Here is a 27,276-nt window from a genome sequence, read left to right on the forward strand (position 1 = left end):
CTTCAAGAAACTTATACTTAAGTGTTTAAAATGGAATAATTTTATCTATAGTGATTTTAGAACCTGCATCTTCTACAATGTTAAGTTTTGAACTAAAAGTGTAGTAATAAATCCAGGTGAGAGTATGGTTTAAACATTTTACAACCATCTTAAAATTTCTGTAAAATAGTCTTTGACTTGTGCATTTTGTTTGTTTATTCCAGCCAGCACCTAACCAAGTCACTTTTCATCTGCCACTACATCGTTACTATGCTATGTTTTTGAGTAAGGTAAGACTGTCATTAAACAATTCTGTTCTTTTTTTTTTTAATTTTCAGAAATAAGAATTGAATTAGTAACTTTTTTATTGTAATTTTTAGGCTGTGAAATGTCAAGAACTAGATTTGGATTCTGTTTTACCAGATCAGGAAATGTTAATGAAACTAATGATTCACCCACTCCAAATTCAAGTATGTATTCAGGCATTTAAAAAGTTTTGAAGTGGATTCCTTGTTTAAGTGATTCTTCCTTTATTTATATGCCTTTCATTGTTATTAGAGCTGAGATGTTTGAAAACTTTTTTAAAAAAGTTGTTATTGTATTTTTGCCAGATTATGTTTAGGTATTTTTCATTTTATGAGATTTACTTTTTAGTTTTACTTTTTCCAGGAATTCTTTTCATGATATTTGCTTATGGGGTGGTATTTAACGTACTATATAGCACTGTTTTGGGAGTCAGGAGATCTGAAAGATTCTAGCCTTGGTGCTACCACTGTTTTATTTTCCACAAGGTTTAGGGTAATTCACCTCCGTGATTCTCAGTTTCCGTATCTGTATAGTGAGAAGATAAAGAAGAAAGAAGAATTAGCTTATATAAGCACTGTGATTTCTTTTAATACCAGCACTATAATTTGACAGGCCAGCTTTTTATATACATTAGAGGGACTTGCACTTCAATTTGTTTTTCCTGGCAATTTTAGATTTGTTAATTATTATAATATTGAATTTGAACTCTGGGTGTTAGGAAACAGATAAAATTATGACTGCTTGAAGCCAGGTGCGGTGGCTCACGCCTGTAATCCCAGCACTTTGGGAGGCCAAGGCGGGCAGATCACGAGGTCAAGAAATCGAGACCATCCTGGCCAGCATGGTGAAACCTTGTCTCTACTGAATATACAAAAATTAGCTGGGCGTGGTGGCATGCACCTGTAGTCCCAGCTACTCGGGAGCCTGAGGCAAGAAGAATTGCTTGAACCTGGGAGACAGAGGTTGCAGTGGGCCGAGATCGCGCCACTGCATTCCAGTCTGGCGACAGAGTGAGACTCTGTCTCAAAAAAACCAAAAAAAATTATGACTGCCTAGTTTTAGTTGACACTAGAGATGAATACATGAAGAATTAAATACTGATATAGTGAGAACATTTATTCTAACCTCCAATATTTGGAAAATTAGTAGTATAGATTTAAGATTGAGTTAGAGTGAATTAAAGATGTAGAATGTATTCATTGACTTTGAACAGTTGATTTTATTTTATGCTTATTCCAGTGTCTTTCTTTAAACATATATATTAGGTTTGTTGTTGTTACTTAGGGTTTTCTTGAGGGAGAAATAGAGTGAAACATAAGCATTGATTTCTTGTGAAAGATGTCAGTGAAAGTCATTATAAATGTATCCAGAGGCCAACATGGAAAACCAACTCATGTTTAAACTCTAAAAAAGTGGCTATGTAAAAACATAATTATTGTTAAAAAAATGTAAAAGTGTATTTCAACTGATTAACATTGGACAGAATATCGGGCTTATACTATGATTACATCATTAAATATTTTGAAATGGTTATTTATAATATTTTGTAAAGATTGAGTTTAGATAATTTATTCTTTGTCCAATTTACTTTTATTAGGCAAGTCTTGCTGAAATCCACAGCAATATGTGGGTAAGAAATGGTCTGCAAATCAAAGGACAAGCCATGACCTATGTCCAGTCTCATTTCTGTAATTCCATGATTGATCCTGACATTTACCTGTTACAGGTAAGCCAGCTAGATAATGCAGATATACTTTAGAAGTGTCTCATTTGTACCCAAGGGATTTTAATTTATAGAGGTGACTGAGTGATGACATGGAGATGCCAATGCCATTGAAAGAATAATTTATTATGTACATTTCCCAGGAGAAGAGGCATACCACCCAAAACAAGGCTACAAGGAAAGCACCAGATTTTGGTCAAGAGGCAGAAAGGAGTGAGGGGAGAGCCTAGGCCAGAGCCTTTATTGGGGTTTCTGCAGGCAAGGCAAGGCAAGGCAAGGCAGGATTGGCTAGTTTGAATAATTCCAGCAGACTTTGAGGCATAGGGGCTGTACCTGGCTCTGCAGTACCTGGCGCTGGGTTGATTTAGGGCAGGGGAAATACTGGGTTGATGTATGAGAGTTAGATAAAGACAGTGGTTGGCTTGCATGACAGGTATTTTCCCAAGTAAGTTGCTTAGTATGTTTAGGAATTAGCTGGCTCTGGGAGGGACTGTCTTCAGGTCTGTAAGGCCCCTCAAGATGTCAAAACATCATAACATACAGAAAATAAAAATCTTGGCCAGGCGTGGTGGCTCACGCCTGTAATCCCAGCACTTTGGGAGGCCAAGGCAGACAGATCACTTGAGGCCAGGAGTTTGAGACCAGCCTGGCCAACACGTCGAAACCCTGTCTCTACTAAAAATACAAAAATTAAGCAGGTGTGGTGGCACGCGCCTGTAATCCCAGCTACTCGGGAGACTGAGGGATGAGAATTGCTTGGGCCTGGGAGGCAGAGGTGGAGGTTGCAGTGAGCTGAGATTGCACCAGCTTGGGTGAGAGTGAGACTCTGTCTAAAAAAAAATAAAATAAAATAACAAAAAACAAAAAAAGTATAGAAAAACATGATTGATAGAAGGAAAACTGAATATTGAGAAATAAAGCATTTTGTTTTCTTTTAAAGGTTTGTGCTTCTAGACTTGACCCAGATTATTTTATTTCATCCGTCTTCGAAAGGTAGGCATAATTTTATTAAGACAGGTATTAGGAAGTGTCCAGTTAATTTTGTTTTAATTTATAAAAATGTGTTTCAAATATTTCTTCTTGTAGATTTAAGGTAGTGGATTTGTTGACAATGGCATCACAACATCAAAATACAGTACTTGATGCAGAGCATGAGAGGTCGATGTTAGAAGGCGCTCTTACATTTCTTGTGATTCTTTTGAGTCTTCGTTTACATTTAGGTAAAACTCACTGATACTAATACTTAGGTATTAACTGTTTTCCTCCCTTTCTCCCCCTCCCTGTGGTAGTAACTGGCTTAGGGAAAAAAGGAAAGGATGTAGATAAATTTAAACAATGTTTCAAACTCTTGATATGTTGTACTGTAGGTATACCTTTTAGAATATCCTTAAAATATCCTTTGCTTAAGGGAACTGCAAACAGCAGTTAAACTGCAGTTATGTTTGAAGCATTGCTGCTTTACTCTTTAATTTGAAGCATCTTATATTTGGTAAAACAGCTTAATAAAAAGTGTGGTAAGTTTTTTTCTTTATAATTTATGTATACTCAGATTTGTTAATTCTGTTTTTAATAATTTTAGGAATGTCTGATGATGAGATTCTCAGGGCCGAGATGGTAGCCCAGCTGTGTATGAATGACAGGACACACAGTTCATTGCTGGACCTCATATCCTTTTAAAATTTTACTTTCTGTTAGTTGCAGAATCTAAAATAAGTAATTTTTATGAGTAACAGTTTATCAATTTTTTGATTAATTTTTTTTCAAAGTTGAAAAATAATATAGAAAAAGAAGAATACCAATTGTGTGCTCAAGTATGTATTCAGGCCTGGTAACTGTTTTTTTTTTTTTTTTTAAATCTCCTATTATTACCTCTTGGGGAACTCTTCTTAGACTTCAGGGTAGATTTCAGGACTGAATGATGGCTTTGGCCACCCCAGCATTTAACCTTCTAGGACAGCATTACTGAACATTTTGTAAAAGACAGCTAGGTCTATTTTGTTTGTGTAACCAGGATGCAATTCATGGTTAACAGTTAAAGTTACACCTTATGATTATTATTACCAGGATTTTGAACATTTTGAGGGTTTTTCTGTAGAATTTGGTCTTAAAGGATTTTTGAATTTGTAGATTATTGTGTACAAACAGGGAACCTGTGGTTCTTTGTATAGGACTGAACATACAATGAGAATCTGATTATCTTTTTAAGTTAATGTTAATAAAATTTTACACAAAGATTATCAAGTAATTTTGTGATAAAATTTCTGGCCGAATTTAGTATTTGTATATCTTACGACTATGTTTGGAAGAATTGGCTAAACTTTTTGTTTTGTGAAATAAGTCCTATTAGAATGCCTATTTGACAACCTTGATTTTTGTAAGCAGCATCAATTTGATACTGTCTGATGATTTCCTTCAGTCATTATGACCTATGCGTCAGTGTTATTATAGAGTAAAAACAATCTTTGTGTCTTTCAATTTTAAAGATTTATATACTTTGAGGAGAGAATCTTTTTGGTTTGCCTCTTTGCTTAAATTTGCTTAGCATTTTTTTCTTTGGGGATGAAATTTGTGTTTTTTGAAAAACAATCTTTGCTCATAAAAATCTTGGCTAATTTTTCACAACTTCTTTCTGTTTTTTAAGGAAAAGTTATTTACAAAATGATGAAAATGAAGACACATTTTTATAAGTTTTTCAATCGTTTTCTGAAATTTGATAAATTTATTTTGGGGCAAATATACCTGGGAACTGCTGCAGCATACAATTTATTAGTAGGCTCCTAGATTAAACATATTTTCAAAAATCACAATTAGAAACAGTTATTATTGAACTGTTGTATTATATAGCCCTCTTGTGGCCAGCTTTATATATTACAGCCAATTACTATTTGTCTACTTCAGCAAAATGAGAATCTAGAGTACCTTGGAAAGGCTATAAATCTGGCTTTTTGTTATTAATATTTTTTCTTGACATATATATCATATTCCAGAAAATCCTAATCCCAAAAGTGGCATTATTCCAGGCAGTTACAGCTTTGAATCAGTTTTATCAGCTGTAGCTGATTTTAAGGCTCCTGTTTTTGAACCTGGAGGTTCTATGCAACAAGGCATGTATACTCCCAAAGGTATGTTTATATACATAAATGGACTCTTTCAAATATCAATTCTTGAATGGTGAATTCTTCTGTGTATTAAAAGAAAATGTTTACCTTTTATTCATTCAAGCTTTGGTTTTCTTTTCTCCATTTTGTTATAAATGTATGTCTTTATTGGTAAACAGTGATACTGCTTTCAATTACTTAGAAATCTATAGCTTTATGTTACACTAAAACTTCTTAGATGACTCTGAACTATAAAGGAAATTTGTATTTGAACTCTAATTCAGTTTTATAAGTGATCATAACCATAAATGAACCAGAAACTATAAAACAAAATGTATATTAAAAATATTTTGAATGTATTTACTCTCCAAATTTGATTTTGAAACAGTGAAAGAATCCTCACAACCCAAATTTTAACTTGAAATAGTTCAAATTAAAGTCTGTATAGGCCAGGCGTGGTGGCTTATGCCTGTAATCCCAGCACTTTGGGAGGCCGAGGTGGCTGGATCACCTGAGGTCAGGAGTTCGAGACCATCCTGGCCAACATGATGAAACCCATCTCTATTAAAAATACAAAAAAATTAGCCAGGCATGGTGGCAGGTGCCTGTAATCCCAGCTACTTGGGAGGCTGAGGCAGGAGAATCGCTTGAACCCAGGAGGTGGAGGTTATAGTGAGCCCCTATTGCGGCCACTGCACTCCAGCCTGGGCAACAAGAGTGAAACTCCATCTCAAAAAAAAAAAAAAAAAAAAAGTCCACATAGAATGCTGATAGCACTTACTTACATTTTGAACCTATGTTAAATGCACAGAATGTTTTCCTTAAGTAGATGATTGGTTTTGGAAGGCTTTTCCCCGCTAGATTCATAGTTGACATCCTTGACAGGAGCCAGAAGTAAGTGAGGTTTTGATTTACACAGTCTTTTTTTGTTTGACTTTCAGATTTTCACTTCTCTAAGTGAAAATTTTGAAGGAAGTAGCAGTTACGTGCTTCTTGACTCCCTCAACACATTGTCTAAATGAAAAACCAATGCCCATTTTGAAGTTGTAAATAATATATACTGTATTGTGTGTGTTTGGCAAAGCAGAACAGAAAAGCCTTATTTGGGATTTTTCAGGGAGTTCACAAGGAGCAAGAAAATCCAGAGTCTCTGGTTGGAAAGTATTCCATTAAAAGAAAATCACAGTATTTTTTTAGTGTAGAGGATATTTTGTGTGTAAAATTAGATGAATTTGGGAGTGGAGTGGTTCTGTGGTGTAGTGCAGTGCTTATAAAAGTGTGATGTGAGGATTACATCTCTGTCAGACTCACTTGTGCTCCTCATTAAGAATGCAGGTTCCTGTGTCTCACCTCCTATCTGCTGTCATCAGAATCTCTGTGGGTGAGATCTGGGAATCTGCTTTTTAAAACAAGCTCTTTAGTTGATTGTTCTGAACAATGCTGAGATGGAATACCGGCCATTCGGAGATTAGAGCAGGGAAATTGAGTGTCATATTTAAATACTGTATGAATTATATTTGCTAGTTGTGTGGTTTAGGAAATCAGTTGGTTTTTGTTTGTTTGTTTTTTTTTTTTTGGAGACAGAGCCTCACTTTGTCACTCAGGCTGGAGTGCAGTGGTGCCATCACAGCTCACTGCACCCTTGACCTACTGGGCTCAAGCGATCCTGCCACCTCAGCTTCCCCAGTAGCTGGGACCATAGGCACCCACCACCATGCTGGCTAATTTTCATGTGTTTTGTAGAGACAGGGCCTTGCTGGTTGCCCAGGCTGGTCTCGACTGTTGGGCTTAAGCAATCCTCCTGCCTCAGCCTCCTAAAGTACTGGGATTACAGGTGTGAACCGCCGTGCCCAGCCAGTTTTTTTATCTTTGGATTTGGCTTCTTATCTGTAAAATAAGTTTTTAAACTTTTAAAAGTGGTTGAAACAAGCCTCTGGTTTCGGGGACTAAGCCTTAAGTGAGTTTGTTATATTAATATAAAACCAACAAAAGCTGGCCTACTCCTGTTAAAGTGGATGTGGGTAGTGAATCTAGCTTCTCCTCTGCCCTGCTATCCACTTGCTCCTAAAGTGGCCCCTGTTATACGTCTGTGGTAATTCAGCTCCATGGAACACTGTTTGAAGCCCACTGGGCTAATTAATCGCTAAAGTTTTCTTCCATTGCTAAGGTTGTGCAATTCTGATAAAAGCTTTGGCATCTTAATTATGCAAAATAATAGACTTTAAAGAGAAGGACGATCAAGGCCGGGCGCAGTGGCTCACGCCTGTAATCCCAGCACTTTGGGAGGCCGAGGTGGGCGGATCACGAGGTCAGGAGATTGAGACCATCCTGGCTAGCATGGTGAAACCTGTCTCTATTAAAAATACAAAAAATTAGCTGGGCTTGGTGGCAGGCACCTGTAGTCCCAGCAACTCGGGAGGCTGAGGCTGGAGAATGGCGTGAACCCGGGAGGCGGAGCTTGCAGTGAGCCGAGATCACGCCAGTGTATTCCAGCTTGGATGACACAGCGATAATCTGTCTTAAAAAAAAAAAAAAAGGACGATGAATGATTCTAGAAATAGTAATAAAGGTCTTTGTGAAGGACTGTCTTCAGAATTTTAAGTCATACTTCTGATACTTTAAGATGAATAGCTTGTTACATGAAACTAGGGACAGTGGTTAACAATGGTTACCAGTGTCTTGTGCTAGAAAGTTGTAATTATAGTCGATGGGTAGGGAGAAGCTTAAGCTTCTCACCATGTTGTCAAATGTTAGGAATTTTGCTAGAGAGAATGAGAGAAAAAAAATCTAGTAAGGAGATACTCTGAAGGCAGTGGTTTCTAAAATTATTATCTCAGTCCATCCTTTAGATTTTTGCCACATCTAAGTAGCCGCTCTACTGAAATATACTTAGTATTTCAGTATTTTTTAAAATGAGTTAACCTAAATAAAAAACTTTGCCTCTTCCTAAGATGATTATTAGTGAGGTGTCATGAATTTTATTTGCAAGTTACAATTTTCTAATATACATTATACACATTAAAAATAATTACATAATTATTAAAATGAAAAGCTTTATATACTTAATACTTAAAATCATCTTGTGAACCATCAGTTGTACACATTCCACACATAGGATGGTGGTTCCTAATTATGCAGAAGGTAAGGAGACAAATGATCAGTTTTAGCAAAGGAGTAGAAAATCTTTTATAAACAAAAAAGACTTATAAAGTGGGTTTCTTCAAAATCAATAGCTCATTAACTTTTTTTTTTTTGGAGACTGAGTCTCACTCTGTTGCCCAGGCTGGTGTGCAGTGGCGTGATCTTGGCTCACTGCAACCTTCGCCTCCTGGGTTCAAGTGTTTCTCCTGCCTCAGCCACCCGAGTAGCTGGGATTACAGGTGTGTGCCACCACGCCTGGTTAATTTTTGTATTTTTAGTAGAGACGGGGTTTCACCATGATGGCCAGGCTTGTCTCAAACTACTGACCTCAAGTGATCTGCCCACCTCAGCTGCCCAAAGTGCTGGGATTACAGGCATGAACCACCGTGTCCAGCCTCATTAATCTTTAAATCTAGTTGTCATGTTCTTACTTTTAAGTACTTTTTTTGTTTAATACTTTTTTTTTGGGAAATGAGGTCTGGCTTTGTTGCCTGGGCTGGTCTCAAACTCCTGGGTTCAGGTGAGCCTCCTGGCTAAGCCTCACAAGTAGCTGGGACTACAGGTGTGAGGCATCATGCCCTACTTAACTTTAAATACTCTCAGAGGTCCTAATGTGCTGTGTTTCTTTCTAATTGGCACCTTACAAAAAACAACAACAATGAGGTAAACTTTTCTGATGAGGCATTGTTGTATTACAAAACTTTTGTTCTTTAGTGCTTGCTGAACTCAAGAGAACATTCCTGATGATGAAATTGTGATTTTTGACTTAGAAAAGTAAGCATGGCATCAAGCTTCTTAAGGCAAATACTACAGTCAGATTAAATTGTTCTGTCTTTTAAATGTAAAATATACTTAACAAATGTAATAAGTCAATAAATATTGATTTTATTTCTGAGAAGTCAATGTTTCTACTTTCTTTTGAATAATAGCTGAAGTCTGGGATCAAGAGTTTGACCCTGTCATGGTCATTCTTCGAACAGTTTACCGTAGAGATGTGCAGTCTGCAATGGACAGATATACTGCATTGTAAGTCCATCAAATTGATTAGCATCATAACAGTATTTTATATTTCTGTGGAAAAATGTCATTGATAGCACAGATATGATATGCTCTCATTAAAGTATACTTTCATTCTTTAAAGTTGAAAAAATAATTTAAGATTTAAAAAATAATCTGGTGGAGATTTATGTTAAGATCTTTATCCAAAATTTGATGTTAATCTGATAAATTTAGAACATGATCACTAAATTAAAAAACAGAAACTTATTTTGTTGCTGTTCCATCAGTGGAATTAAAGGCTTGGTTTTGTGTTGTTCTACTTTTGAACCAGTAGAGGAGGCACAAGTTAAGAGAATAGAATTCTCTGACATCAGAGATGGTGATGGGTGTCTGTAATAAGTGAACATATTTCTGTGTTCATGACAACTGGGAAAATAGCCAAAGCAAAATTAATTTTACTTGTAAATATTTAACAAAATAGTTTACAGTATTGATGACTGCGGAAGACAAAAATTTTGAAAGATATCTTTTAAATGCAGAATTCAATCTTGTATGTTATTGTAAATTGTAGACTGTTGTAAATGTATTATTTCCACCTCTTTTTAAACCTTAACAGTTAATATTATATTGCCGATATCATCATTTACTTGTGCTTTCCTACAGCCAAAGTTAAACATTTAAAAAGCAAGTTTAAATGATGCAAATGTCCTTGATTTTGAGAAAGTATTAATACTTATCCAGATAACTATCAAAGTGAAACTTCTCTTTTGCCAAGACTTTGCAGTAATACAAATATCTATCACAGACAAATATCTGAAGAAAGTTTTTAATGTGGAATTTTAATTCACTTCCTCCCCCCAAACAAAACCAAAACAATCTTTAAATCAACAACAACAACCCAGTTCAGCCATCAGCATCTCTCTCCCCCTTTCTCTAAACCCTTGGAGAAATTAGACTGAGGTTCTCTTTCTCCGGTTTCTTAATTCCCTCTTTTTCTGCTTTTCATGTAGTTTTGTAAAAATGTACTTGCTTGTAGTCTTTTACTAAACTCTTAGCTCCTTGAGGGAAGATATTTTTATCTTTGTATCTCTTCTACATCTTTAATACTTATCTCAATGCTGGCACTTAGTAGGTATTCATAATATATTTGTTGAATAAATAAATTTGAGTAATTCCTGTTGAAAAATTGAAAAATGAAGAAAATTGGGAAGAAGCATTTGCATGGAAAACCTAATTGAGACTTCATAAACACTAGTCTTAAATGGCTCTGCCTTTTTTTCAGGGTAGTGATGATGGTTAGTTGTTTTGAATGTATAAGAATTAAGTAAATTTTATTCTCTTTTACTTTGTAGTTACTAGAAATTTGGACTGAAATTGGGCTGAAACTTTCAAAGCTTTGAAGGAATCGTTAAATAATGCAATCAATTTTAAAGGGGAAATTTTATTTAACAGCACACATTTATTGAATGCTCCGCCTCGGACTCCCAAAGTGTTGGGATTACAGGCATGAGCCACCGTGCCTGGCCGATTTGTTTGCTCTGGATCATTTTCATCTGCTTTTTAGTTTTAAGGGACAAAAAGTGGCTTAACTGATTATACTGGGAGGGATCTTTTTTTATTTGCAAGCAGGCCTTTTGGAGGTCATCTTGCAAACTAAAATGAAATATGGTCAGATAAATTTAAACTTTCGTGTTCTCACAATTTAGCTCTGTGCCAGGCACTTTAAAGGCAATCAGTAAATATTTGTTAAATGAATGAAAAGTAGATTTCTTTCAGTTTTTGTGCTGAGAGTTTAAGTGAAAGTAAGCCATTTGCTTTATGTGATGCTTAGGTGCTTAGAATTTTAGGCTCTTATTGCTGGAAAAGGCCTTTAAGATCTAGTCCAGGTTTTATAAAAGCGTCTCTTGGGCCATCATTGAAGACAGAGTTGGGCAACAGCAAGAAGAGGCTTAAGAGAGTGAAAGTGGCTCATCCTGCTTCCCTCACTCCCTTCCAAATACCCCTGAGTGGGCATTCAGCTCTTAAAAAGAAAACAAAAACAAGACAACAACAACAAAGCAAACCAACAGTTGGAAAACCATCCATTCATTTCAGTGTTATATTTTATATATGAAGACATTGTGGCTCAGAAAAGCTCAGTGAAAATATGTCTGTTTTTTGTTTGTTTGTTTTTGAGACAGGGTCTCGCTTTGTCACCCAGGCTGGAGTGCAGTGGTGTGATCATAGCCCACTGTAGCCTCCAACTTCTGGACTCAAGTGATCTTCCCATCTTACCCTCCTGAGTAGCTAGGACTACAGGTGCACACCACCATGCCTGGCTAATTGTTTAAAAGTTTTTTGTAGAGGTGGGTTCTTGCTATATTGCCCAGGCTGGTGTTGAACTCTTAGTCTCAAGTGATCTTCCTGTCTCAGCCGCCCATAGTGCTAGGATTATAGATGTGAGCCATTATGCCCAGTGAAATATGTCTGATAGTGGCAGTGTTGTTAGAACTATGAGCTAGGCCATTTCCAAAGATAGAAATGATTTCATAAAGCATCTGTTTTAAATTGAACTGGAAAGTACATTTTTAAAAATATGTAATTTCTTATATTTCTGTTGCCTCCTGTCTCCCATCTTGAAGGTTAATGGCTGCTGCCCCATGTTTGAAAGTATGATGTATGAGTTTATATATATCACTTTTGTCTCAGACTAGTCAATAATTACGTGTTGGTTTGAGTCACAAATAAGTTTTTTCTGTCATGTAGCATTTCATTTGCATTATTCTATTAATGCTTTTGAAAAGAGCAGTCAAAATGATGTATTACTCGGGCCTTCAACAAATATATAACCTTTATTTTGGAACAATTTATTAATCTAGGTGCCATATATTTAGTGGCTACTGCTTAAAGCAAACAAAGAAACAAAGTAAAATTAAAAATTGCTTTTTTATGCTAAATGAAATAGAATAGTTGAAATATTTCATCATGACTGTTGGGATCATTTTGAAAATTACATTTATATATTGTCACTGTAGTATTATATACAAACCAATTTATTTATTTTTGTTTATTTATTTTTATTTTTTTGAGATGGAGTTTCACTTTTGTTGCCCAGGCTGGAGTGCAATGGCGTGATCTCGGCTCACTGCAACCTCTGCCTCCCGGATTCAAGCTATGCTTCCGCCTCAGCCTCCCTAGTAGCTGGGATTACAGGCGTGTGCTACCATGCCCGGCTAATTTTGTATTTTTAGTAGAGACGGGGTTTCTCCATGTTGGTCAGTCTGGTCTTGAACTCCCGACCTCAGGTGATCCGCCCACCTCGGCCTCCCAAAGTGCTGGGATTACAGGTGTGAACCACTGTGCCTGGCCCAGAAACCAGTTTTTTTAAATGCAAAGTTAATTTTATAGCATTTTCATAATCATAGGTACAGCTTATTTCTCTGATATATTAATGATAGTTTTCTTATTTTTAAGATTTTTTTTCTTCATTCCATGTAGTTATCTGTTTCCTCTAAGATGCATTTTCTTTTTTTATTATTATACTTTCAGTTCTAGGGTACATGTGCACAACGTGCAGGTTTCTTACATATGTATACATGTGTCATGTTGGTGTGCTGCACCCATTAACTTGTCATTTACATTAGGTATATCTCCTAATGCTATCCCTCCCCACTCCCCCCACCCCACAACAGGCCCCGGTGTGTGATGTTCCCCATCCCATGTCCACGTGTTTTCATTGTTCAGTTCCCACCTATGAGTGAGAACATGCAGTGTTTGGTTTTCTGTCCTTGCGACAGTTTGGTCAGAATGATGGTTTCCAGCTTCATCCATGTCCCTGCAAGGGATGTGAACTCATCCTTTTTTATGGCTGCATAGTATTCCATGGTATATATGTGCCACATTTTCTTAATCCAGTCTATCATTGATGGACTTTTGGGTTGGTTCCAAGTCTTTGCTATTGTGAATGGTGCTGCAATAAACATACGTGTGCGTGTGTCTCTATAGCAGCATGATTTATAACCCTTTGGGTATATACCCAGTAATGGGATGGCTGGGTCAAATGGTATTTCTAGTTCTAGATCCTTGAGGAATTGCCACACTGTCTTCCACAGTGGTTGAACTAGTCAGTGTAAAAGTGTTCCTATTTCTCCACATCCTCTCCAGCACCTGTTGTTTCCTGACTTTTTAATGATTGCCATTCTAACTGGTGTAAGATGGTATCTCATTGTGGTTTTGATTTGCATTTCTCTGATGGCCAGTGATGATGAGCATTTTTTCATGTGTCTATTGGCTGCATAAATGTCTTCTTTTGAGAAGTGTCTGTTCATATCCTTTGCCCACTTTTTGATGGGGTTGTTTGATTTTTTTCTTGTAAATTTGTTTAAGTTCTTTGTAGATTCTGGATATTAGCCCTTTGTCAGATGAGTAGATTGCAAAAATTTTCTCCCATTCTGTAAGTTGCCTGTTGACTCTGATAGTAGTTTCTTTTGCAGTGCAGAAGCTCTCTAGTTTAATTAGATCCCATTTGTCAATTTTGGCTTTTGTTGCCATTGCTTTTGGTGTTTTAGACATGAAGTCCTTGCCCATGCCTATGTCCTGAATGGTATTGCCTAGGTTTTCTTCTAGGCTTTTCATGGTTTTAGGTCTAACATTTAAGTCTTTAATCCATCTAAGATGTATTTTCTATTGTTCAGTCTCTAGCTTTCGAGTTAGAGGCATTCCCCAGATGTCTGACAATGTTGACTGCTTGTTATTAAGAGCTCTTGAGTGCATTGGTGGAACTTGTAGATTCTGAATTTTAATATAGGGTGATTTGGGTAGGCAGGTTTGTTGAGAAGCACTTGTGTTAGATCTTTCTTTTTGGCCTGGTCAGATTCCTCAGGGAAGTATCCTCAGATATTGCCCGGAAGGAAATGGTATTGCTGCTATTATTCTGTAAACAGATTGGGAGACAAGGCCTAGGATCTCTGAGTCAAATACGCATATGATGATTTTAATCTCTCATCCTCGTATCCTCAGTTGTACTTGCTATTTTATCCTCCCCAGAGATGAGTTCTATAGCCAAAATTCTGTTTCAGTGGTGGAAAGGCAGTTTTCATCCAGTCCTCCTTATTTTAGCCCCCACCTTCCCACCTCCATTTATAAAGGTACCATATGCTGCCAATTTTGTTGCTCATTTTTTAATTGCACTTTTTATTATTGAGTTTTAACACCTCTTTGTATATTCTGAATACTAAACTTATCAGTTATATGATTTGCAAATATTTTCTTTCTCCCTTTTTTTTTTTTTTTGAGACAGTGTCACTCTGTTGCCCAGGCTGGTGGCATGATCACAGTTCTCTGCAGCCTTGCGCCTCCCCAGGCTCATGTGATCCTGATTGGCTTCCCGAGTAGCTGGGACTACAGGCATACGCCACCACACGTGGCTAATTTTTGAATTTTTTGTAGAGATGGGGTCTCTACATGTGTTGCCCAGGCTGGTTTGATCTCTGCAGCTTAAGTGATCTGCCTGCCTCAGTCTCCCAAAGTGTTGGGATTACAGGCATGAGCCATTGCGCCCAGTCTGTAAATGTTTTCTGTCATTCTGTGGATTGTCTTTTTCACTTACTTGAAAGTGTTCTTTGAGTCACAAATGTTTTAAATGTTGATGAATTCCGGTTTTTTTTCTTTAATTTTCCTGTTTGTTGCCTAAATTAATTTAATTTTCCTTCTGTTGCCTAAATCAAGGTCACAAATACCTAAACCTATGTTTTTCTCTGAGAGTTTTATGCCTAAAAATATAAAACTAAAGCTGAAGCTTTTACATCAAATTCTCTGATCGATTTTGAGTTAGTTTTTATGTATGCTGTGAGGTAGTGGTCCAGCTTCATTCTTATTCATGTGGTGTTCCTTTGAGTTTTAATAGACCTTGCCTGTTCAACAACCTGGGCCTCATACATCTTTTCTTTTTTTTGTGGATAACTTAAAACTACACGTTCACTTTCTTTAAAGGTTATAGGCTTGCTTAGGTTATTTCTTGAAAAAAATTGCTAAGTTATATTTTTCTAAGAAATCTTTTAAGTTTATCCTTAATGATTAAAAAATCTTCCCTGTGTTTTTATTCCTATTATTTATTTGTGTTTGCTATTTCTTATTTTGAATTAGGTGTCATATCAGATGATTATCAGTTTTACTATGTTTTCTGTTTTTTTTTTTTTGAGACAGAGTCTCGCTCTGTCACCCAGGTTGGAGTGCAGTGGCGCGATCTCGGCTCACTGCAAGCTCCGCCTCCCGGGTTCATGCCATTCTCCTGCCTCAGCCTCTCCGAGTAGCTGGGACTACAGGTGCCCGCCACCACGCCCAGCTAATTTTTTAATATTTTTAGTAGAGACGGGGTTTCACCGTGGTCTCGATCTCCTGACCTCGTGATCCGCCCGCCTCGGCCTCCCAAAGTGCTGGGATTACAAGCGTGAGCCACCGCGCCCGTCCAGTTTTACTGTGTTTTCTAAGAACCAACTTTTGATTGTCTCTCTCCTCCCACCACCATTTTCTATTTCATTCTTATTCTTTTTTCCTCTATTATTTATTATCTTTTGTTTTTTTTTTTCGAGATGGAGTCTCGCCCTGTCGCCCAGGCTGGAGTGCAGTGGCAGGATCTCTGCTCACTGCAAGCTCCGTCTCCCAGGTTCATGCCATTCTCCTGCCTCAGCCTCCTGAGTAGCTGGGACTACAGGCACCCGCCACCACACCCAACTAATTTTTTGCATTTTTTTTTTTTTTTAATAGAGACAGGCCTTCACCATGTTAGCCAGGATGGTCCCAATCTCCTGACCTCGTGATCCGCCCACCTCAGTCTCCCAAAGTGCTGGTTTTACAGGTGTGAGCCATCGTGCCAGGCTTTTTTTTCCTTTTTTGAGACAGTCTCACTCTGTCTTCCAAGCTGGTGTGTGGTGGTGCAATCTTGGTTCACTGTAGCTTTTAACTCCTGGGCTCAAGCGATCCTCCCATCTCAGCCTCCTGAGTAGCTGGGATTACAGGGGTGCATCACCATGCTTGGCTAATTTTTGTATTTTTTGTAGAGACAGGGTTTCATCATGTTGCCCAGGCTGGTCTTGAACTACTGAGCTCAAAGCGATCTGCTTGCCTTGGCCTCCCAAAGTGCTGAGATTACAGGTGTGAGTCACTATGCCAGGCCATTATTATCTTCTTTCAGTTTAGTTTGGATTGTCTTTTTTCCTTTTCTTGGATACTTAGTTGTTGCTGTTGTTTTAGTGCATTTGGTTTTCATTTTTAATTACTCCCTTTTAATTTTTATTGTTATAGATTTTGAAAATATTTTTAATTGATATATCTTAGCCTTAACGTTACCTTTTACACAGTATTTGAAGATACTTCTCTGATAGTTTCATACATGTATACAATGTGTGATGATCAAATCAGGGAAATTGGGATATTCGTCACCTGAAACATTTATCTTCTTTTTATGTTGGGAACATTACAGTTCTTCTAGCTATTTTGAAATATAAAATACATTATTATTAACTATAATTTGGATGCTTAGCTGTTGATTTTTTAACAAATGTATGGATTTTAAGACTATGTATTTCCTTCTAAGTACTGCTTTAGTTGTGGCCCACAACGTTTTCTATATAGTTTAGGCTTTAAATTTTTCTGTTACGATTTTTAATGGCGTCTGAATTTCTAAGAGCATAGTGCTTTAAAATGTCTGCATGTCTGGAGTTTTGAGTTATATTTTTAAGTTGGTTTCTAGTTTTATTTGCTATGTGACAAGTGAATGTGGTTCATGTATCTGTTCTTTTGATATTTGTTGAGATTTACTTTGCATGCTACATATTTAGTCAATTTTTATAAATATTCTAAGCGCTGTTAAAATTATGTGTATTCTCTAATTGTTGCATATTGCCTTTGCCCATGCTTCTTAATTGTGTTGTTAAAAATCTTAAAACTCTTTACCAATTTTTTTCTGGCTCTCATTTAGTTAAGTATATTAATATCCTTTACTGTGGTTGTGAATTTGTCATTTTCTCTGTGTAATTCCCTCAAAATTTGCCTTTTGTGTTATGAGGCTGCTATTACAGTTGTCCCCTCTTACCTGGTTTAGTTTTCTGTACTTTCAGTTACCTGTAGCCAATGGCTGTCCAAAAATATTAAATGGAAAATTCCAGAAATAAATAATTTATAAATTTTAAATTATATGCCATTGTAAGCAGGATGATGAATTCTCGTGCCGTCCTGCTCTGTCCCACCTGGGATATGGGTTGTTCCTTAATCCAGTGTACCATGCCGTGTATACTACTCACTTGTTAGTTATTGACATTGTCTGCTCCCGACATCCAGCCATCACATTGTCATGGCCAGATGTTTCAGGATCACCTGAAGCAGATGTTCCTCCTTCTGATGACATGTTGTTAGAAGGTCATTAGTAGCCCGATACCATGTCACAGTGCCTACTTACCATCATTCACTTCACTTCATCTCATCACATAGGCATTTCATCATCTCATATCATCACAAGAATAACAGGAGTGAGTATAGTACAATGGTCCCCCTCTTATCCTCAGGACGTGTTCCAAGACCCACAGTGGATGCCTGAAATGAGGGATGGTATCCAAACCCTATATATACTATGTTTTTCTCCTACAATACATGCCTATGATAAAGCTTAATTTATAAATTAGAGATACTGAGAGATTAACAGTAATAACTAAAGGTAAAATAGAACAATTATAACAATACTTTGGCATGCAATTGAAAACATATGAATTATTTCTGGAGATTTTAATTTAATATTTTCTGACCGTGGTTGACCATGGGTAACTGAAACTGTGGAAAGTAAAACTAGGTATAAGGGGGACTACTATACATAAGGTATTTTGAGAGAGAAAGCATGTACACATTCACCTAACTTTTATTACAGTATATTGCTGTAATCTGTTATCACTGTTGTTAATCTCTTACTGTGTCTAATTTATAAATTAACCTTTATCATAGGTATGTATGTGTAGGAAAACACAGTATGTAGAGAGTTTGGTACTATCCATATTTTCAGACATCTACTGGGGGCTTTGGAACATGTTCCCTGAAGATAAGAGGGGACTACTGTATTTGCACACAAGTTCATAATTATCTTCTTGGGGAACTTGTTCTTACGTCCCAGAAGAGACAGACAGGCTAATTCATTCTCCTTGTGAGTTACTCTTTCAGTGAGGGTAAAGCCTGTCAAGGGTCTCAGCTTTAGGTGGGATCTCAGTTCTATCTCTGAGCCTTGTGTGAGCCCAACACACCTTGTGATCTATTTGCTCAAGGACTTTAAAACCACTGGCACAGCGTTAGTGCTTGTCATTAATTCCTTCTTTTTTTCTGGTAACTGGAGAATTCCACTTTTGTGTGAGCTCAAATACGCATTCAAAAGATTACATTTATATTTTATCCAGCTTTTCCAACCATTGGTAGTGGGAGAATTTTCAGGTTGTCTATTTTGCTTAATCGTTACAGCTGGAAATTTCCTTGCTGAGTACTTCATGTGTATTCTTTCTGTTCATTTCTCTTTGTTAGCACTTTAAAGTTTATATATTTTTAAATTTTCAGCTTAGCTCTCTTTACTCATTTTTAGCCATTAGGAAAAGAAATAGTAATGTTCATTGTGTGGAGAATAGATACCTCTTTGGCATTTTAAGCAATTTGATTAAAAATAGCACTGCATAAAATATTGTGACAGAAATTGGTGTCTATAAATTACATTTAAACCACAGTTTGATTTTGAGGCTCTCATCTAATTCCAGTTTTGTTTTATTTTTACAGTTTAAAACAGAGTGGAAAATTTCCTGGAAATCCCTGGCCTCCGTATAAGAAAAGGACATCACTCCATCCCAGCTATAAAGGTCTTATGAGACTTTTGCACTGTAAAACTTTACACATTGTGCTATTCACTCTGCTTTACAAGGTACAGTAGTAATTTGAGTAGAAAGACTAAGCTTAGAATTTATTTTTAAATAATAATCCTAAAGGATAATATTTACTTAAAAGTACCACTTATAAAGCAAAGTGTATTTATACATTTAAGATGTATGAGGATATGTTATAATCACATGTATTTGAAATCCAAGTTGAACAAAGCAGAATAGCTACAGCATTCTTTGTGAGAAACTATTTATCTTATCTAGCTACCGATAAAAATATCTGTTTATGGCTTCTGTAGAACAGTAAGTGAACTACAAGAGGTGTGGAATGAGCTACAGGGACCAAACAACCATCAGAACCCACTAAAATGACAAAACTAGAATGGCAGTTATGTGAGCCAGTGAATCTTAGGTTGGGAGGTTCTTTTTGCTTTTTTCCTCTAATCAGGAAAGTGACGTGGAAGGATTTGAGTGTGGTTTTTATGTGGCAAGATCAAACATTGTTTTTGATAAACATTTTAGGAACTCACAAGATGATGCTTTTACTTTCTTGTTATCTAAAATTTGTTTTATTTTGGGATCTTCTCACATAAGACAGATTTATTTGACTAACATTAATTGTGTACTCAAAAACTTGTGTGAAACATAATATTGTATGTATGTGTGTATATAATAGGGATTTTTATAATCTCATCTGCATGAAAGATGAAAGAAGGCTGGGCACGGTGGCTCATGCCTGTAATCCCAGCAGGCTGAGGTGGGCAGATCATAAGGTCAGGAGTTTGAGACCAGCCTGGCCAACATGGTGAAACCCCGTCACTACTAAAAATACAAAAATTAGGTGGGTGTGGTGGTGGGCGCCTGTAATCCCAGCTTCTCGGGAGGCTGAGGCAGGAGAATTGCTTGAACCCAGGAGGTAGAGGTTGCAGTGAGCCCAGATTGTGCCACTGCACTCCAACCTGGATGACAGAGCAGGACTCCATCTTGGGGTGGGGGGAAAAAAAGAAAGATGAAAGAAAAAAGAAAATAACTATACTCATGTACATAACTATATAGACATGATAAATGTTATGCAGGTAGATACAAAGAAAACCTATTGTTCTTCTTCCTAATTAGAATTTTAAAAATTAAAAATTAAAAGAAATTCAAAGAAAAATAAGAATATTTGTTATACAAATTTCCAATTACTATGTAGAATCATTTAACACATTATTTAAGAAAGTATATATTTAGTTAGGTAGGAATTTTAGTTTTTTTCTTAATTTTATAATGAAATAATACTTTTGAATTTCTATACTTCCCTTCCTTTCTACCCTATCCATGACCAATTTTTCATTGTACTTGTTTCTGAAGTTTTCCTGTTACGATTTTGGACAGGTGTCTCAAAAAACACCTTGGGTGGTTTATTTTCATTAACTTCGAAGAGGGTTATTCAGTAATTGATTTAAAATGCTCTTTTTCTTTATTAAAAAATGTAGAATATCTTTTTGTACTGAAAAGATATTTGTATTTGTTTTACAAATAATGGACAGTCTTTGAATGTTTACTTGGTGCCAGATTTTGTTTGAAATGCTTTATATATACTTGTAAACATTATTTTGTTTAAGCTAGCAAAAATCCTTATGAGTGAAAGTTCTGTTATTATTCTCCTTTTTCAGATATGAAATTGAGTTTTAGAGGTTAAATAACTAGTTCAGATGGGGAAGCTAAGTACTGTTATAAGTAATAATTAATAAGTGACAAGTAATTCAGGAAAAATTAAGGAAGCCTTATGGCAAATTATTTATTATGCTCTTTCAAGTTATATTTTTCAATTTTCTCATATGCTAAATGTACGAATAGTATTTTATGAAAAATAAAAAGACAATGTTTTAGTTGTTACAACACTATTATAAATGAATTTTTCTCAACTTTAAAATAGCTTTCTTGATTTTACTACTAGTAATAATAAAATTCTCCATTGACATTGCTTTGGCAAGTCGACTTTCTAAAAATCAATTTTAGTAAACCACCTTTATCCTCTGACATGTTTAATGTCAAAATAAAACTCTCTGGAAACACCATTTTTATTTCTTTTTTTTTTTTTTTTTGAAGTACCTAATAGAGGGATTTTTTTCCTCCTTAGCTCTTAAGTTATTCATTTAAAGCTGTAATCCCACAAGCTTTGAAGTCAAAATTTAATTGAATTTAGCTGGTAATGTTTTATTTATCAAGAGGAGATAGTATAGTAATGATAGTCAGTGGCCTGGGAGTCTGAGGTCTGTGTTCTAGTGTTGCTTATACTAGCTAGCTGGTTGTGTGGCTGAGCCTTGGTTTTCTCTCCACAACATAGTGGATCAGAAAGGATGACTTCTGTGGTCTCCCAGCCTTCAGTCTCCTTCTGCTGCTGCCTCTGCTCCTCACATTATTGGCACCACCCACTCACTATTTGTTGAACACCCATTGCTAGACACTATACAAAGCAAATGATAGATATTAACTCATGCAATCCTTACAACAATTCTGGGCTATAATTTCAGTTTTATTTTTCTTTTTGTTTTTGTTTTTTGTTTTTTTTTTTTGGATGGGGATGGGACAAGTGAAAGTGCTAGGAGGGGCTCTATAATTCCAATTTTAGAGATAAGAAGACTAAGACCAGAGTCTGTTGCTGAAGGTCAACTAGGAATAGACAGAAATTTTTTTAAAAATCTGTTTCTTAAAAGGTTTTGAATGCCTATGCTCTTCACCACTGTGCCATACAACAGATGAATATAGAAGCCCTCTGAATCGTCAGAAAAACATGAGAGAGTCAGTGACTTGAAAGTCTCTCTATTCTTTAGTTGTGGTAGGTTAGGTCTTAAGCGATTAAGACCTCCTTTCCAAGTCCCCTCAGCCATCTGGGCAGCTTCTGCGAGGCTCAGCTTATCCTGTCCTCTTTTTTGCTCTCTGTTATCTCGCCTCAATTAAAACTGCTGCTGCCTACAGAATTTCTTCCTTTCATCCTTTCCATCATTTGGCCAGATGACTTTTATACTGAGGACAAGATGATAGCTGCCAGGCCATTTTGTTACTTGTGGTATTTTAGATATCTTCTGGTTAGTGGTCTGTTATATCATATTGAATGAGTGATTGGTGTAGGTAGCCCAGAAATCCTGTGTAAGATGTTTAAGGCTTGTATTGAGTAATCCATAGGTCAGATTTATCAAATTTTCCTCAGAGAAGCCTTTTTACTAACCACTTGCATTCCTTCTACCTTTCTCCTCCATATAAATCACACACTGACATACATATGAATGTAGCTACTCAAAATACTCAGAGGCTCAGAACTTTAATTTTAGAGACATATTTTTAAGAATATTGATGCACCATAAACATTTATTGTGCTGCCAGTTATATGCCAGGTGCTGTGCTAAACATATTTGCATGAATTATCCTATTTGGTAAACTTATTTATCTGATGGCCTTGTCATCAAGAGAAGAATGTCAGCAAATTAGGATATAAAAAGATTCTTATTAAATTATTTTATTAAATACTTATATTCGTACGAATTTTCTTAGTGGACTCTCTGACATACCTTTAGAAAATTTTTTAAACTGGTATTTCTAGATATTAAAGTACTTTTCATCTATAACAGTAAAATATTTTTGGATCTCTAAATGAAATGCATTTTGTGGAAAAAAGTAATTATGAGGCATTTTCTTCCCTTTTTAAAGATTTTGATGGATCATCAAAATCTGTCAGAACATGTACTCTGCATGGTTTTATATCTGATTGAATTAGGACTCGAAAATTCTGCTGAAGAAGAATCAGATGAAGAGGTAAGTAGTTTTTTATAATTTAAAATTTTTAGATAGGCAGCCCCTATCTGGCTCCAACCAATTGTTGCCAAACCAGGCATGTTATACTTTTCCTAGTTATGACCAATGCCTTAGGAAAATATATTTATGGATTCATCTTGAGGTGTATTTATGTTTTCATCAGACTCATAAGATCTTTTAAAGAACTACTAGAAAAGGCCCTTTGGGATCTTCAAATACATACAGTTTTTTAGGGCCTTCATTGATACATTAAATTCCATTATGGAATTATTGAATTTGAAATTTGTAATTCCTATCACAAAAATTAAGAAAAGTGTTTAATGCATTTTTGGTGTTATGCTAAGAAAATTGATTATTGGCAAACAGTTACCAGTAATCAATAAATAACCAGTAAAATTGAAGTTAGGACTTAGCTCCAAAAATTCTAATAATTTGATTAGGGATTATTTTTGAGTAGCAAATTCTTCCTGTAAAGGTTTGAAGGTAATGGCATGAATATTGTTATATGGGAGAATGTTTAAAGTACTTAAGAGTAAAAGTTGTTAATTTGTTTCAGGACTTCAGAAGTATTGTGTCCATAAAAGCAATTGTTACTACAAATTAATTTTACTAATGTGTAAGATTCTCCTCATCTCTTCCCTCCTAAATGACAAAATATAACACAGCATAATAATAGCAAAAACAAGTTAAAGAAACCACTTTGTAGTTCTTTGTAGTCCAAGTTGAATCAACATATGTTCTTTCATAGATTTTAAAAGGTTATAAAGATTCGTCTATGATTAGGTGATACCTTTGGTTGATTTTTCAGTTTCCTCCCAATTTGTCCAAATTAGCATTATTTGTATTACCAATGTGTGAAGATGAATATTCTGTAATGTTCAGTATTCTAGATTGAAAAATGCATTTAAAAATGTGTTTTAAATCGGGAATTTAGCTGATTCCATTGAACATACCCTTATTAGTACTGAGAAATTTATTCCTGCATTTTTTGTTTGAATTTGGTTTTATTATTTAAATTTATTCACTTTATAATTTGTGGATGAGACAATAAGGGATTCAGAATTATAACAGGCAGTGGATGATTTTTGGGGGCTTGTTACATCTCTGTTGTACGTTGGACCTGATGTGGCAAGACTTGATATTCATTTTTTTTTTATTTTAGGCATCAGTGGGTGGACCAGAACGTTGTCATGACAGTTGGTTTCCTGGCAGTAACTTAGTGTCAAACATGCGACACTTTATAAACTATGTTAGAGTAAGAGTTCCAGAGACTGCTCCTGAAGTAAAGAGAGACTCACCTGCAAGTACTAGCTCGGATAACTTGGGTTCTTTACAAGTAAGTGTAAACGTAAGAAAGAAAATAAGGAAAAGCTTTATGTTATGTGTGTTATGTTGGGATATACTGTTCCTATAATATCCAAAAGAAAAAAAAATGTGGTTGTAGATAACTTTAAATTGTCTTTTATTTCCTCTGATATATCTATGCAACTTCTACCTTACCAGTCTTTTTCCCTTAATCTGCCAGAGTTCACGACGGCCTAAAGTTCTTCAAAGAGAGGTAGATGTGTATGATATTTTCATTAACTAGCAACATGGCTTTAACCGGAAATGGGGAAAAACCGCTTTGAAGTATTTGTGTGTGTATGGGTGTTTAATATGGTTAAATGTAAAAGAAAGTTTCTTGGATTTATGTGTGTTTTTTTTTTGACAAAGTGATTTAAGTTTAATATTAAAGAAAATTTATATTATTGAGCTTAAAAATAATACTGAGTATTTAATAGTGTATTTTTCTTATTAGTGTTCGAAGTATTTTGGACCAATTATAGGTAGCATATTTGAGTCTCTTTACAATCATCATTGCCACTGTATTACTAACATCTCAAAAATGACTTGGATATTTTCTAAATTAAAATAAATTTAATTGCTAGCAGCATGCTCATTTGCAAATAACTTTTTTTTTTTGCTTCTATGGCAATTAACTTTGATAAGCCTATAAAGTCTTAAATTCTGTATATTATGGCTTTGGACTCATTTTGAAAATCACCGCTCTCATTGCATGTAAGTTAATTTTTAAAAAGCAGTAATGAAAAATGTTGAAATGGCATTATAAGTAACTAAACTTAAGCAGTTTTAGTCTCCACAACCTAGATTTTTGTGAGTAGAGAACATTGAATCAGACATTTCTTATAGTAGAGTCTATTTGTAGGAGCTTTCTTGGTCTTTGACAACGTGTTTTTGCTGTAAGCAAAAACTGGAAACTCCATAAGAGGCTTTTGCCTCTAATGCTGGTAGAGAGTACTTTAAAAAACAGCTTGGATGTTAAAAAATAGTGTATACTGTCATTTAACTCACAAAAGCTCAACTGATATTAGAGCATCCTTTCTATGCTCGCTTTTAAAAAATCATTAAACTGACTCATATCTTAATTAAAAGATGTTTTCTAAGAGTCCTGGTACAGTTTGATTGCTTTAGCAAAAAAGCTTTTTAGGAGATAAATTATTGAGGAAAATACTTAGTTTAAAAAAAAAAAACTGTTCAAAAAACAAATCATAGTCCTTGACCCACAAACCAAAAAACAAATCAAAAACAAATCACAGTTTTAATTTCATATTAAAATTTAATAAAACAAATTTCATATTAAAATATGAAACAGTTTGATTTTTCATCCTTATATTTCAATTTAGTAACTTTAGGCATTTATGTTAGAATTTTCAAACTTTAAAGTTCCTTAAAAGTGAAATTAAATACTAGTTCAGATTTATTAGCTTAGAAAATTTTTTTTTAAAAACTAATTTATAATTTTCTTAACTGGAAACTGTAGCAGTCTTCCAGAAGTTAGTAAAGAGTACCCTATTCTTCATGAATGTTGACCAGAACACCTTTAAACTAAGGAATAATTTAGTTTATGATTCTCTTGAATATGACTGTAGATACTACTTAAGCTTTGCCTATTTTTCAGAAGGTTGAAAAGGAGGTGTTACTGCTGATGATCTCCTCCTTATTACTGTTTCCAGATTGAGTGGGATTAAATATATTTGAGAGAGAGGTCAAGGGACAGATTTATTTAAAGAGCAAATCTATTGAATAAATCTTTGTATGAAACTGAGCATTCCCTTTGGAAAATATAGTACTAATATGGTTTTAAAATGATGCTAAATAACTTCTCTTGATTTTTCTTTGTTTCTCTTTTTTAATGGTAGAATTCTGGTACAGCTCAAGTTTTCAGTTTAGTAGCAGAACGTAGAAAGAAATTTCAGGAAATCATCAATCGCAGTAGCAGTGAAACAAATCAGGTGGTTCGTCCCAAAACTTCAAGTAAATGGTCTGCTCCTGGTTCAGCTCCACAGTTAACTACAGCCATTTTGGAAATTAAAGAAAGCATATTGTCTTTGCTAATTAAACTTCACCACAAACTCTCAGGAAAACAAAACTCCTACTATCCTCCTTGGCTTGATGACATAGAAATTTTAATCCAACCAGAAATTCCTAAATACAGTCACGGAGATGGTATAACTGCCGTGGAAAGAATTTTACTAAAAGCTGCATCGCAAAGTAGAATGAACAAACGGATCATTGAAGAGATATGTAGAAAAGTGACCCCTCCTGTACCACCTAAAAAAGTCACTGCAGCAGAGAAGAAAACATTGGACAAAGAAGAAAGGTAATTTTTATCTTTAATGTTTTAAATGTGTGTATAGTTGAAAATTTGATATTTTCTTCCTTTTGGTCATTTGAGGGTAATCACCTGGATGTTTAACAGGAACAGTCATAGCTGATTAGTTTGTAACATAAATGGAATGGAGCATAGTCAGTGCTTGTACATGTGATATATTGAGTTTATTGACGGACAGGTGAGACTTTCTGACCCCATTGTAAAATTACTACCTTAAACCTGTATGTCTCTTTGGAAAAATTGCTACTGCTTTTATTGCTGTAGGGATCTAATAATTCTCTTACTGTTAAAGTTGAACTGTTCAGCTTTAAATGAGAATAGAAAAAATATTTAAAATATTTCTCAAAATAAAAATCCAACTGCTTTAGTTTCTTTTGGTCTTTTCTAATCTTTATTAATATGTGATTGCTGATTTTTAAACAGTGATGTTTTAAAACACATTCTGACTAACGCTTCTAGCTTTTGGATCTTTAGGTTGCTTATAATTTGTTGTTAAATGATATTTATAAACTTTTTTTTCATCTTTTGACTTTCTTGAAAAAAAAGAATGGGATTTTTTTTTTTTAATCTCAAGATATGTACTATGTTATGTGGGGTTTGTGGGTCAAGGACTATGAGCATGGTTTGGTTCTTTTTTTTGGTGGTACATTGTTTGCCAGAAGAGTTGTGTTACTGTGCATT

General features: G+C 35.4%; 1 protein-coding gene across 1 annotated transcript in view; it reads left to right on the forward strand.

The window, feature by feature from the left end:
* UBR3 (ubiquitin protein ligase E3 component n-recognin 3) overlaps window positions 1-27,276 on the forward strand; it is a 254,404-nt gene that overhangs the window by 94,535 nt on the left and 132,593 nt on the right. The window contains exons 12-23 of the mRNA XM_030802267.1: window positions 204-269; window positions 360-449; window positions 1,883-2,011; window positions 2,949-3,001; window positions 3,095-3,228; window positions 3,588-3,675; window positions 4,991-5,130; window positions 9,177-9,273; window positions 19,027-19,168; window positions 22,818-22,922; window positions 24,085-24,258; window positions 26,123-26,583. Coding sequence (XP_030658127.1) covers window positions 204-269; window positions 360-449; window positions 1,883-2,011; window positions 2,949-3,001; window positions 3,095-3,228; window positions 3,588-3,675; window positions 4,991-5,130; window positions 9,177-9,273; window positions 19,027-19,168; window positions 22,818-22,922; window positions 24,085-24,258; window positions 26,123-26,583 — 1,679 coding nt within the window. The remainder of the gene's footprint in view (window positions 1-203; window positions 270-359; window positions 450-1,882; window positions 2,012-2,948; window positions 3,002-3,094; window positions 3,229-3,587; window positions 3,676-4,990; window positions 5,131-9,176; window positions 9,274-19,026; window positions 19,169-22,817; window positions 22,923-24,084; window positions 24,259-26,122; window positions 26,584-27,276) is intronic.

Source organism: Nomascus leucogenys, chromosome 22a (genome assembly GCF_006542625.1).
Source record: "Nomascus leucogenys isolate Asia chromosome 22a, Asia_NLE_v1, whole genome shotgun sequence".
NCBI lineage: Eukaryota > Metazoa > Chordata > Mammalia > Primates > Hylobatidae > Nomascus > Nomascus leucogenys.